Here is a 14580-nt window from a genome sequence, read left to right as displayed (position 1 = left end):
AGTCTCATTACTCTAGCAAAAGTTAATCAAATTAAAAGTAGAACATTTTTAAAAACCACTCTAAAATGATTAAGAACTTACCAGCTTTTTCAATATTAAAGCACACATAGAACACTATATTAGTAAAGCACAATGAGGTAAAGAACTCAGGCTGCTTGAGGACTATGGCAGCAGGCACAGAAAGACTTAATTTCCAAACATGACATTTTATTACTTCACTGTTATCAATCTAATTAAGAAGAAAATAATAAAATTATTAAATAAAGTTAAAGTAATAAAGTTATTAAATGCCTACACTATTCCATGCCCTGTACTAAACCATAGGGATAGAAAGATGAACTAGACTCTAGGGATAGAAAGACCATAGGGATAGCAGACTTAGTTCTGCTATCTAGAAAATATAGTATTTATGTAAACAGATAATTATAATTTAACATAATTAAAATGCAATCATAGAATTATATAAAGAGTTATGTAAACATAGAAGTCGACCTAGGAACTTTGCCTGGGTGGATCAGAAAGATGCCCCAGTGAAGACATCTAGGTGTTGAAAGACATACAGTAGGCAAAGGGGAAGAGAAGTGCATCTCACCAAGGGCGAGCTAAACCTGCACGCAGAGGGAAGGATGAAAACCACTTGACAGCTCCAGGAATCAGATGCCCCCGGAAGTGCTGTGCTCAAAAGGGAAAACAGCCAGGCATGAAGTGAGGAATGGAGACACATTCTCAAGGTTTCTATAGGCAACAAATAGCAAAGGATTTTATTTTATTTATTTTTAATATGGTTTATTTTTTGAATAAGAAAAAATATTCATATAGCTCAAAAATCAAAATACAGGAAAAAAATGCATTGACTCAATGCCTAGTTTCTATTTCTCTTAACCTTAGTTTCTATTTCTCTTCATCCACCATTGTCAATTTTCTTTCTTCGATATAGATATATATTTACAGTATTATTAATATGTGTTTTCTCCTTTTTTATACAAAGGATAGTGTACTATATATACTATTGTACAATTTGGGCTTTTTTGTTTAACAATGTCTTGGTAAAATTTCTACATTTCCATACAGAACTCCCCAGTTATATTTTACAACTATACAGTATTCCACTATATGGATATATCGCAAATCATTTAACCAATTTCCTCTTTGCTACACATTTAGATTGTTCTCAGTATTTTGCTATTTCAAATGACACTTTACTAAATAATTTCATATACATCTCATCTTGTCCAGTATATCTTCAGTATTAATCTCTGAAGTGGAATTGCTAGGTCAAAGGTTTTGTTAATTAGGTTAGGTTTTGCAGCAATAGCAAACAACTCTCAAATCTCAGTGTCTAAACATAACAAAAGTATTCCAATTCATACTATTTATGTTTCGTGAAGGTTGTCAGGAGGTCTCTGCTTCACAGTTTCTCAGGGACCCAAGCTGCCACATATTGTCATATGCCCACCCATAGGGGCTGTAACTTTTGTACTCCCACCAACCTATCACTTGGTCATACTTTTTAAGTCCTGAACAAACAACTATACTATTGAAAAGCTATGAAGGCTAGAAATAACACAAAGAGTTCACTTTTTTTGAGCATTTAATAAATGTTCATAACTATAGCAAGCAAAGGGAGTACATACATTATCTCATTAAAACCTCACAGCAACTAGGTAGCTACTCTTATTGTCACCTGATTCACAAAGGAGGAAACCAAGGCATAGAGAAGTTACTAGCTCAATGTCATAGAATTCCAAACCCAGGACTGATTAATAATTGAACTCTTGAAGTCATCCACCATACTATCCTCCTCTTCAGTATACCTGTGTTTCCATAAAGGATAAAAAGTAGCTTTATTTCAGTTTGTGATAAACTGTCTATGGGAGATGGCACACCGTGAAATCTCCAGGTTTACATATATTACCAAATGCTTTCAGGCACAATCTCATAAGATTGGGTGAGTGAGTGGCTGGTGACTTTTTGTGAATAATTACACTGGAGCACAAATAAGTGAACATACTCCAGAATATAGGTGTTATTGGAGACAGCTCCCTGAGGACACTGAACAGAAGCAGCACTGTGCTGTCACAGTGAGTGTCACCTCTGTACTTATTGGCTCACCTTGGGCAAATCATTTCTTCTGTGCTTGGCATCCTCATCCTGCAGTGGGGGTAATCAAGTGATTTAAGAACTTCACTCATGCCCTACGTTTGGCGCCAAAAGGAAAAAAATAGGAACTTCATAAGCCTCAGGCTCAACTTTCTTTAGAAAATCCACCTTATACCATTTCAAATATATTACAATGATCCACATCCCCATTAAATAAATTTGTTTTCTGTAAACAATTTTGAAAGAATTTTTATCATTCTTTGTTGATAATTAAAATTATGTATGTAAAACTCATTTAGTTTATGATTAGCTATGATTCCTTGATAATCATACCTGTTTAGGAATTTCTCACAAAATATAAAAAAAATCTAATCCACAAAGTACTTCCAAATGTAATGGAATTTTGCTAACACTAAGTTTAACAATTAGTGATACTAACATAATGTTAGTTTATAACAGCATTTAATTACATTTTTATTAGTTTTGATTTTACAGTTTTTTATTCATGATTTAGTGATAGTAATTCTTTTTTCAAGACTCAAATATTTTATATACTTTATATACTCTTATTATCACTTGATTTACAAAGGAGAAAAGCAAGGCATGAAGAAAGGCTCGTAAGCCAAGGCCTGACACCTGTAGTGCATAGACGCAAACATAGTAACATCTGTTCTATGGCCTTAAGGAATCTTTGTGAGGTTGAGTGTAGAATTGCTGTGGAAAAAGGGAATGAAGGACCACATCCCTTGAAAAGCAGGCAGTAGAAATCATTGCCATAAACCCGGCAGAGGTAGTGGGAGAGGTTCTGTGAGGCAGGCACTGGGCAAATTCAAGGGCTCATCACTTTGGTTCTTTCCTTTTGCATACTGGGTATGCGATGGCTAGACTTTGCTTCTAGGAACATCTATGGAAAACCATTATTTTGTCTTTTAGGACAGGGAAGAGGAACATTTAGTGAAAGCTGCCTGGATCTTTGCGGTCTACTTCTTGGAGTTTAGACTATTTTGCTCCTGAGGTATTGCCTAGTCTGTTTGGGCTGCTATAACAAAATACCACAGGTTGGGTGGCTTAAACAACACACATTTATTTTCTCACAATTCCGGAGGTTGGGCAGTCCACCATCAAAGTGTCAGTAGGTTAGATGTCTAATGAGGGCTCTTATCTTTGTCTTGAGTTAGAGATGGCTGCCTTCCCTGCTTTCTATGTGGAGAGACAGAGAGATAGAGACAGAGAGAGAGAGAGAAAGAAAAAGAGAGAGAGAGAGAGAGATCTGGAGCCTCTTCTTATAAGGGCACTAATCCCATCACAGGGCTCCAACCTCATGACCTCATCTAAACCTAACCACTTCCCAAAGGCCCCATCTCCAAACACCATCACATCAGGAATTAGGGCTTCAACATATGGATTTTGTGGGGACATAAACGTTCAGTTCTTAACAGGTACCCTTGGGCATATATAGCCTAAATCATAGATAATATTACCAATCTCTCCTGTTAAACAGAATAAATTTGAATTAAAAAAGAACGAGGTTTCTTTCATCTGTTAGTTTCCCTTGTTTTTTATCTTGTTCTTCCCTAAGTCTGTATTAAGACCTTCGGGGACATCTTGAATCTTAAAAAATTAAACTGTTTCTATGGAGAAAAAGAAAAACAGGCTCTCCCTTCTAAGAAAGATAAATCCTAAAGTTTGTGGGATTCAGTGGTAAGTGAGCATGCCGCAAAGTGGCATACAGCTCAGAGAAAGTGACATGGCAGAAAGAGCCAACAGCCTGCCATGCTGTTTTGAAATTCCAGAGGCTCGGCCAGCCTTTCTGGTTCCCTGGAATGCTTTCACTTAGTCATCATGTGGTAGCTGAGGAAAAACCCTGCAGCATCCATGAGTGAACTGGAGTAATACTTCATCTGCCATTAGGGGACAGATACCCTAAGTGATGTACACAGAGCCCCGCACATGATCGGTAGCGCAGCCAAGGACAAAGGAACCAGTTGCATGCAGGCTTACCCAGCGACAGGATGTCCCAGACCCATTCTCCCAAAGGAACAGTTCACACCCAGGTCACCAGTGTTCACTGTCTCACAAAGAGGCTGACACAACCTATCACACAGACTAAGATCAGCTGGCTCATTTTATGTGTCATGAGAAAGGTGGAGCAGAGGTGACTGGGGGAAAGTCTGGTTTTCCCTAAGCACTGGCATTTTATTAATCTCATCTCAAATGTTGTCACTCACCCGGAAAGGTCCTAAATGCGCCTTACTTCCGCTTCTGAAGCAGCGGGATGTGGCGGCAGCTGTCTGGGTGATGTGGAGGCTGCCGGAGGAGGAGGAAGGAAAAATACAAGATCTAACCAGACAGGTCAGAGGAATGCAGGCAGTGAGTGGGAAATGGGACCATCCACACTGGGGTCCGGCCACATCCTGGGGCTGGGGACCCAGGCTGCTGCGAAAAGTCCCGTCAACTGGGAAGCAATTGCTCTCATTTTATAGGGGACTTTCCCTTTTCACAGAGCCTTAAAGAGCCTCAAGGGAAAATCTTATTAGCAGAACTTAAAATGGACTGAATCCCTAACACAGGTGAATTTGTGGATTAGATCCTTTATATATGTGAAGCCTGGAAATAGGAGAAGATGAATTTCGTGTAAATAGTAGCTATGAATTACAATTAATAATACCAACTACAATTAATAACAATAACATAAAGCATTTACTTTGTTCTAGGTCCTGCACTAGGACCTCTACATGTATTATTTCACTTAACCTCTCAACAACTCTGTCACAGAAGTACTTTCAGCATGCCTGTTTTATAGAAAAAGCACTGACACTCAGAGAGATTACACACCCAAAATCACCCAAATAATGGGAGGCGGATCCAGGACTGAAATCAATGTCTGTGTGATTCCAAACCTTCTAGAAGGAATGACCCCACTCTTGCTTTCAAAAGTGAATATCTTTCCAACTACCCAGTATAGGATTGCCTCTAGCAGGTAAGGGTTTAAGATAAAAAGAAATTACCACCCATTCTGCCACCGCAGTCTAGGGCAAGTGTATGTGACAGGGCAGGGCTCTGTAATCACAATCTAGCATTATTCTCGGCATAGGCTGTGTGATGGGGTGGGGACTTACATGCACATGAAGACTGAATTCTGGGATCCCACTTCCCACATTACCCCCGCAAAGCCCATCTTGGGAAGATAACTTTGCCCATCATTCTCAGATTCCAAGCCAAGCATAAATCATAAAATAGTTTAATTGTAGATTCAAGAGGAACACATAGACATCTGAAGGTCCACAGCTACCCTTAGTTCATGAGGAGCCAGCCCAGGTCACTTATTTTTAAAGTGAACACTTGTGTGCATCAGAATCACCTGAAGGGCTTGTTAAAACACAGATTTCTGTGCCCCGCCCCCACCCAGTGTTTCATAATCAGTAGGTCTAAGGTGGGGCCTGAGAATTTGACCCACTAGTTTCAGGTGCTGCTGACACCACTGACTGGGAGACCACCTTTGAAAACCACTATTTTAAGGGATGGAAGATTTAGCTTAGTTTGTTATTTTATTTCTGGGCACTTCTCACTGCCTATTTAAATGTGATAGCAGCTATTCTCAAGGCCTTTCATTTTTATCACCTGTATTGGTTTCCTGGTGCTGCTATAACAAATTCCCACAAAATTAGTGGCTTAAAACAACAGCAATCATCTCATAGTTTTGGAGGTCAGAGGTCTATAAAGGGCTGGCAGAGCTGCACTTCGTCATGGAAGTTCTAGGGAAGAACACATTTCCTTGCCTTTCCAGCTTCTGGAGGTTGCCCGTGCTCTTTGCCTTGTGGCGCCTTCCTGCATCTTCAAAGCCAGCAGCTGAGTGGTGTCTTCAACCCTGTCACCTCTGGTTCCACCATTGCATCTTCTCTGACTATGACCTTCCTGCCTCCCTCTTATAAAAACCCTTGTGATTACATTGGGGCCACCTAGGTAATCCAGGATAATCTTTTCATTTTAAGATCCTTAACTTTATCACATCAGCAACATCTCCTCTGCCATGTAAGGAAACATTCATAGATTTCAGATTCAGAATTTAGGGGCCATTATTCTGTGTACCACCCCACCCATCCTACCTCCTTAAAAGGCAGGTATCCCTCTTATTCCCTAGCACCCTTCCCACAAAAGAAAAACCAAAACTATTAGGATTGGCATGATGCCATCCCTTCTTCTAACTTTCCTAGAAATAAAGCAGTCTTGTAGAAGGGGTGGATGGGGAAAGTCCAAGAGAGTGGAAAGGGATAGGCAGAAGAAAGGCCTCTGGTGCCCAGGAGAAAAGAGAGGAGTTAAGCGCTCATCAAGATGGGCCTCTAAGACCATGCCCAAGACACCTACTAAGTCTCCCCATACTTACTGGACTTTCTGGAATCTAGAGCCACAGGTCTCTGCCCTTCTGAGCCAGGAGCCTCCAGGAGTCCCTTTGGGCTTGCTGAAGGTGAGCCCCTCACCCCAGGCTTTTCTACCAGCTTCACATTCCAAACTTGCCAGCAGGCCACTATAAAGGATGCAGAAAGAGGAGCTGTAGTAGAAGGATTTCTTGCCTTCAGAACTTTTCTGGGCTGAAGCCCCAACCTCAAGACTATGAACTTTCCATTGGTGACTGTATTAGTTTCCTGTGGCTGCTGTAACAAAAAGTACCCACAGACTGAGGGGCTTAAACAACAGATATTTATTTACCACAGTTCTGTAGTCTGGAAGTCCAAGGTCAAGGTGTGGGCAGGTTGTTTCTGCTGAGGCCTCTCTCCTTTGCTTGCAGATGGCCATCTCCTCCCTGTGTCCTCACATGGTCCTTCCCCTTTGAGCACGTGCCTTTGGTGCCACAACCTCTTCTTATAAGGACCCAGTCACATTAGATTCAGGCCTGATGACCTCATTTTAACTTAATAATCTTTTTAAAGGCCCTGTCTCAAAATACAGTTATTCTGAGGTACTGAGAGTTAGGACTTCAACACATGAATTTTGAAGGGGTCACAATTCAGCCCATAACAGTGGGGTAGGACCCTTGGAGATTCAAAAAGATCACTTCCATTAGCTTTTGGTGTAACAGGTGGGCTAAGCAATTAGGGTGAGTATAGAGAGAGGAAGCCAAGCTGATGACTTTAAAAGTGTGTGCCTCACCCCACAACTGCCTTTTGGTCTTAGTTTAGGGATGGGGGAAGGCAGAGAAGGTTAAAGAGGCCCCCGAAGACTTTGTCTTAGTCTGTGTAAGCAAGTAGCAACATTTAAGCCAATTTCCTGCAGGTTTTTTGCTCAATACATAATTCACAGCTAGTCATAGAATTTCTGCCAAGTCAGTACATACCCTGGATGCAGAGGAGATAAAGAAGCGGACAGTGAGTGTTTGTACTGGATGCTCTTTGAAAGGGCTGTGTGAGGAAACATGATTTCATTCTCAAGGCATGACTCTGAGAGAAAGCAAACAGCCCACAAGCCGAAGCAAACCAAATAGCCTTATCTTACTCTTGATTCACAAGTTCCTCTTCCTTCAAAGCCCTCTCTCTTGAGGCAGGACACTGTGAATTGCCATTGTCAGAGTAAGTGTTGTTGCAAGGCCCTTCCTAGGACATGTTGCATCTGTAACTTACAGGACCTGAAATCTCCAACATTTGTCCTTGACAAACCTGAACTACTCACTGATTTGACTAACCAACCAACACAGGCTTTATAAATATATAAATATACACATATGCTCACACAAAGTGAAACACGCCTGTCACAAAAAAAAGACAAATACTGTATGATTCCACTTACACAAGGGATGGAGAGTAGTCAAATTCATTGAGACAGAAAATAGAACAGAGGTTGCCAGGGGCTGAGGGAAGGGGATAACGGGGAGCTGCTGTTTAATGGGTATAGAGTTTCAGTTTTGCAAGACAGAAAGAGTTGCGGGGTTTGGTTCCACAATGATGTTAATGTACTTATTGGACTGTACACTTAAAAATGATTAACATGGTAAATTTTATGTTACATATATTTTAAGACTTTTTAAAAGTAATTTATTTTTTATGGTGACATTGGTTAATGAAATCCGATGTTTCGGCTGTACATTTTAACAGTAAGGCATATATATATTTACATTGCGTGTTCACCTCCCATAGTTAGATTTCTTTCTGTCGCCACATATTTGACCCTTTTACCCCATCTACCTCCTCCCTCCTCCGTACTTCCTACTTTTTTTAAAGGCTGCTGGAAGCAGTCATGTAATAGAAAGAACACACTGTTGAAGTCAGGCCAACCTAGATTTGAATCCCCGATCTGCCACTCACTAGTTTGGGAGCAACGTTCTGCATATGTCTGTGTAACAAATCACTCCAAAACTTAGTGTCCTAAGGCAACAGCAATCTTCTTATTAGTCCTCGGTTTCTACGGGACAGAAGTTTGAGAGGAGCTTCAGATGGGTAGTTCTGGCTCAGGGTCTCTCCAGAGCTTGCAGTCAGGTGAAGAGCTAGGACACCTGGGGTCTGACTGAGCATCTCTCCCTCGTCTTTTGGCCTCAAGGCTTCTCTTTGTGGTCTCTCCACGGGCTAATGCAGGCTTCCTTACAGCCTCAGGACAACTGGACAGCTTCTATGGTGGCTTGGGGCTCCACGCAGGGCTCAGTCACCCCAGGGCGTAAGGCGGAAATTGCATCACCTTTTCTGATGTAGCCTCAAAGATCCTGCAGTGTCACTTCCTTCACTATCTCTTGGTCACAAGCAAATCACACACCTCCCCAGGTTAAAAAAGAGGGGAATTAGATGCCACCTTTCGACAGGGAATGGCAAAGTTCTAGAGCAGGGTTGGCAACCTATGCCCTCAGAGGAAATCTGGCTCTCCTCTCCACGCAGCCGTGCCCGTTTTCCTATATATTGTCTCTGGCTTTCCCAAAATGGCAGAGTTGAATGGTTGGGACAGAGACAAAATGGTCCACAGACCCTAAAATATTTATTATATGGCTCCTTATAGAAAAGTTTGCTAACTCCTGTTCTAGAATAATGTGTCGTGTGGAAGATATCGTTGCAGGCACCTCTGGAAAATGCCATCTGCCACAGGCAGGTTACCAGCCTCTCTGAACCTCTAGTTCTATTCCATAAAACGAAATGAAGATTGCATGTAAAATATACTTAGCATAAGTCCATGCCTGTAATGGGTAAAATATAAAATTGAGTTCTTCTCTTTACAGGCTTAAATATATTTGAGAGCCAAGAAAAAGTGTTCACTGCCACTATAGGTCTATTAGCAGTAATGGAAATTCCGAAGTTTAGACACTCCTTGAAATTAAGGCAGATTTTACAGAGACCCCACTCCTCCTTTTAAAATTCATGATTACTTATAAAAAAATATTTACAAGAATTCTTTTTAAAAATGCAATTCTACCCTTCACCCCCTAATGCATTCATTTATCAGACTTTGCAGGCTTTTTTTTTTTTTTTTTTTACCTTTCAAAGAGTAAATACTTAAGAGAATGACAGAGATCTGGAAAATTCGGTATTGAGTGAGTGGAAAGAGCAGGATGGCAGCACGTCTCCAATTGCTGATGGAGAGGAAGACTCAAGAAATTGTATCTACTTCACGATTGTGCTCAGGGCTGCCTCTGCCTCAGACAAAGCAATGAAAAATGTTTTCTTGGTTTCTCCTTACCCTTTGCCTCCATTTTCTGTTTCCAAGACTTGCTAACTCCACTCCAGTCTCCTCCCACCTGCCAAGATCTCCCTGGCATTCTTTTCTCTCCTCACCTGAATTTCCAAGGCCAATTCTCCAGCACATCCGAGAGATTGTCTGCCTTGACCTGGCTTTCCTCTCTGCTTCAAATTCAAAAGGGGGCATACTGGAGCCTATTTATTACGTGCCTCTGGACTCTTTCTCTTTAGAAGCAAGCTTCTTTTCAAGGACACAGAAGCCTCAAGTCCCAACTTTTTCACCCATTTCCTCAAAACCACGAAAATGATCAACTGTATTTATGCATCATTTAAAATTTCTTCTGTTTTGACTACAATCACTTTTAAAATCTGCTTAGCTGCCCTTAAGCTATGTTGGAAGAATTGTTCCCTTTTAATGCAGCCATTCGTTGCTGTTATTTTTATATCAAATATTATGAGTGTTTTGGGGCGGTTGGGAAGGGGCGTGTATAATTTGATTAGAGACCATTCCCTTTGGCCCTATCAATTTTTACAGCATTTCCCCCTTCTATTTAGCCTAAATTTGCAATCTCATGTAAATTTTATAAAATATTTTGTGATATCTCTAGAGCCCCAACTCAGTATCAGCCAAAACCCAACTCAATTTATGCTGCTCCAGGAAGAATTGTGCTTTAGAAAAATTACTCAGCTGGCTCCCAAAAAAGTAACAACTGTCACTACTACTGGTGTTGCTATTCCTGCGATAGCATCTGCATAGGGCTTTGTAATTTACAAGGGGCTTTCACAGGTGCTATCTCTTTAACGTTCACTGTAAGGACCATCTTTTAGGTACTGTCCCAACCTACAGACGGTTATAAAATGAAGCATAAAATAGCTAAGTGCATTGCTGAAGGTTTCACAAATTTACTAATTTATACACCTGGAATTCCAAGGACTTTTGACTCGTCCAGTCATGTGGTTCATTCATAAATTAATACTTCCTAAGTGTACTAGGCACTGGGTCCTTTCAACCAACATGGTTTCCTTTACTCCTTTCACCAAAATGCCAACCCTTTTTCCTGAGAAAAGTTTTATTTTATATCCAATACCATTTTATAAAATAAAGTGCGACCCATGTTTTGCTTAAGCTCAAAAAGTTTTTCTCAACAACATACTTTCTAATCTAATCCCTTGTATGTTAGCAAGAGAAAAATAGACTGATGACAAAATGTGAGAAACCTTTAATGGAAAAGCTTTGATTGTTTTGCTTATTTTTATCTCAGGTAAACATTGGAGGGATAACTAAAACTAAAAATGTATCTGAGATGGTCAATGTTTCAGAACTGCTTTTATGACTGAGAGTATAAATTTAAAGATCACAGGAAATCAGAATTTTGAATGTGTCTATTATGACAGAAGCACTGCTAGTGAATTGACTGAACAGAGTTTTAGCCTGAGATTCAGTTTGTCTCATTACCTAATACCTACCTGGCACTAGACTAGATAATTGAGACATCGGTTGCCATGGAGATGAAATGGCACTATCTGACCACCTTCATAGAGAACTATAGCTTCAGAGCTTCGAAGGCCTTCTGCACAAGACCACAGGAGCACCTGGCTTAGCAGCTGCTAAGACGAAACAAAGGATTTGCCTTATGGAATTGTTGATATCATTACCGCTGTTACTGTACACTATTTATTGAGCACTTACTTTGTATTTCTCATGTTACTTCATTTCAGCCTCCCAATAACTTTATAAGGAAGGTATTCTAATCCTCATTTTACTTGGTAGAAAACCGATGTTTAAAGAGATAAAGCAGCCCTCCCTAGGTAAGGCACTTTTAAATCAAGGTCTGTATCCAAAACTTAAACTCTGAAATAGAATTATAGAATATTGCCTCTCAGGCATGGAAAGCAAAGCAAAGTTGTTCGTTTGATAGATTTCTAATAATTTAAGTGGTTAATTTTAGGGCTGGTATCCTACCTTATTACTATAGTAAACTAAGGAAATTTAGTTGACAGGCCTTAAGCAGAGCTTAGAGGGCCTGCGACTTTAAATTCTTAAATAATTGAACTTAAAGAATGAGAGGGTCCCATTCACATCCTGTTCTCCAAACCTCTCTCTAGCTGGAAATCAGTGTTGACCAGGAAGGAAAGGAAAACATACTTGCAAGTGTTTTTTTGTTTGGTTTTGTTTTTGTCTTTTCTAAACTGAAGGGTGATATAGAGTGTAGAAAAAAAGTTTGAAACCACTGATATGAATCTACCCTGCAAGACATCAGAAATCTGTGGCAATTTCTGTATTTTCCAAGGTTCAAGACAGCAGAAGCCGGAGCCAGTCACTCTGTGTGATTTACAGGGGTGGGGGAGGTGCAGGTCATCTGGAGACAGTAGCAATTTGAGGCTGTAGAGGACTGATGGGGTACAGTGGCACAAAACTGATAAGGACTTGGCCAAAGGGCAGAATGGCAAGCTACAACTTCCCACCCTTGGGAAGTGCTTTTAGGTTATAAAAGTTGCAACACCTTCACAGTTCATTGTGTTTTCTCTGTGTATCTTCTATCAGCAGGTGGCAACAGGGCTGAGATGGGAGAATGTAAGATTGCTCAAAGCTGGGAGGTCAAGGAAAGCCTCTTTAAAGAAAGGATTTATGAGTTAAGATCAGAGCGACAAGATGAAGTTTTAATATTAAACAATAGGGAGAGGCATCTTCATGTTGTAGAAACAGAAAATCTGAAAAGCAGAGAATTCCTCCCTTAGGTAAAATCCCCTCAGGGAGTTTTCAAGATAGTTTTTGTAATATTTGAATTTTATTATATCAACATAGGAAAGAGAGGATAAAGAGCCTACTTCCTGTGTGTCGGACATAAGTGCCACAGTGTCACTTTATACTATATTAACTTCATTCAGCTCACTACACTGTGAGATTATCAATGCTGTTACCTTAACCCAATAGATATGGGAACGGGATAAGAGAATGGAATCATCTGAAGTCACACAGCCTGTAACTGGCAGATCGGGATTCGTACCAGGTCCGACTGACTTCAAGGTGCTCTCTTTTCCAGTTCATGTTACAACTGAAGAACGTTGGGCCACCAAGGCTGAGAATCTTATTGAAACAGAGAAAACTTGGTCTGGAGCTATCTTGTATAATAGAAGTTGCCATATAGACTCACTTAATCCACCAAGCACGTAATGAACAAAGACCTACGTGATTACTGATTTTCCTCTGTTCTTGCCCAAGAGCCTAACTAGAATAGGACAGAAATAAGCAAAGTGTGCTGAATTCTCCAATAAAGATATGTAGGAAGTGCTAATGGAACACACATGAAGTGAATCTTCATGAATGAAGTTTTCCAAGCAAGGAAAGATACTTAGGATATATAAAATCATTGCATAAGTGTCAAGCCAAGCAAATAAGTAAGCAAATAAACACATTTTTAAAGATAAAATCGCTGTGACTTAACTGGTAAAGGCATTTATTTTCTCAAATAATAGGAAGTCTAGAGGTAGGACAGCCAATGAACATATCGAACCCAACTTCTTGCCATCTTTCAACCCATCATCCTCACTGTGGCTTTGCCCTCGCAGGCAGATGCTCCTGTGGTCCCCACATGGCAGCCACAGTTCAGGGTATCTATTGCTGATGACGATGTCCAGAGGAAGAAAAGGGATGTCGCTGACTTGTGTCACTTTAAATAGGGAGGTAAACCTTCCCGAAAGCATTACCTCAAAACTTTCTTCCTCTTGCCTTTGTCCTGTAGACCAATGAAGATTCAGCCTCCAAATCTAGGGAGGGGCCCACCTCCCCCAAAGTCGTGGCTGCTTGGAAAGGCCACTGGGGTCTTGCTGGCAAGGGGGGCAATTAAGAGAAAGCAAACAACGTGTGCCACAGACATAAAGCCACGTAAAAGATGGCATTCTGGAAATAATAGGCTTTTAGGTGTGAAAAATGCCAAGAGAGGCAAATAAAATGTGCTGCAATCACATGGTAAAGGAGTTAGATGCCAGTGTTTGGCTGTGCTTTTTGAGTCAATGTTCCTCAAACTTTTAAAGTGGTGCAAGAACAATGTTAAGAATTTTTCATTTTTCATTTCTCTTTTTTAAAATGTGACAATCATATAAAATTTTCTCAAAAACAAAAGGTTAAAAAAAGAAAAAATACATTATAGTAAAAATTAAAATTGTTTAATTTAGTCAAGTTCATAGCAGTGAAGATATAACAGAGTACCTAATTTTTATTCTAACATTTCTACTTTTTTAGGATACAATAGTAATGCATATTCATTTTTTTTTATTGGAAATTTCAGAGAAGCCCAAAGAATAAAATAAAAATCATCCACAAGCCCACCTCTGGGGTATAATTATTTGATGTCAAAGTTGAGTCTTCATAGACATAGTAGTTTTATATGGAATTACAATAGTAAGTGACTTTCTTTTTTCTTTGTAAGAGTGCACCTCCAAGTTAATGTCTTCTTACTGCAATTTTCTGTTAAACAAAGGAAAACTACTGCTGGTTGGTTTAGAGGAGAAAAAGCAACAAACGAAGCAAATGCATATGCTCGCTTAAGTTTAGAGTACAATATATTTCATTAGGAAAAATAAAAGTAATATCATTGTCGTTCTGTGATTTCCGCTCTCCCTCCCATCCCCAAAGTGATACAGGACAAGGCAAATTCCTCCAAGTTGGAGGAACTTAAGCCCTGCACGGAGAGTTCATGGCTGAGTAGAAGAAAGAATTCAAGCACACGCCAGAGTTAGAGTCAAAAGGAAAGTTTTTTAGAGAAGGGGTAACGCTCTATAGAAAACAAAGCAAAGAAAGACAAGAGAAGCAAAGACAAAAGCCTCAAGT

The 14580-nt window shown here is 40.1% G+C and overlaps 2 protein-coding genes across 30 annotated transcripts in view; one reads left to right on the top strand and one right to left on the bottom strand.

Annotated features, from left to right (window-relative positions):
- Positions 1–14580, top strand: part of DLGAP1 (DLG associated protein 1) — a 798454-nt gene that overhangs the window by 707046 nt on the left and 76828 nt on the right. The window lies entirely within an intron of this gene.
- The window catches only part of LOC107196272, a 126133-nt gene that overhangs the window by 101350 nt on the left and 10203 nt on the right, over positions 1–14580 (bottom strand). For 10 of the 15 annotated variants that reach the window (XR_001517667.2, XR_001517666.2, XR_003042566.1 and 7 more), the window contains exons 3-5: positions 6485–6625; positions 4329–4407; positions 2113–2195 (exon numbers count right to left, since the gene is read on the bottom strand). The exons of 2 other annotated variants lie outside the window; for them this stretch is intronic. Coding sequence is in view for 4 of the 13 variants with exons in the window: in XM_025038577.1 (XP_024894345.1) it covers positions 2113–2195; positions 4329–4407; positions 6485–6625 (303 nt within the window). In the remaining 9 variants the exon portion in view is untranslated. Of the gene's footprint in view, positions 1–2112; positions 2196–4328; positions 4408–6484; positions 6626–6807; positions 7032–14580 lie in introns of all 15 variants that reach the window. 3 more of the 15 variants (XR_003042568.1, XR_003042569.1, XR_003042570.1) reach the window with 3 other exon arrangements.

This window comes from Pteropus alecto, unplaced genomic scaffold (assembly GCF_000325575.1).
Source record: "Pteropus alecto unplaced genomic scaffold, ASM32557v1 scaffold146, whole genome shotgun sequence".
Lineage (NCBI taxonomy): Eukaryota > Metazoa > Chordata > Mammalia > Chiroptera > Pteropodidae > Pteropus > Pteropus alecto.
This window is presented reverse-complemented; position numbering and strand designations above follow the sequence as displayed.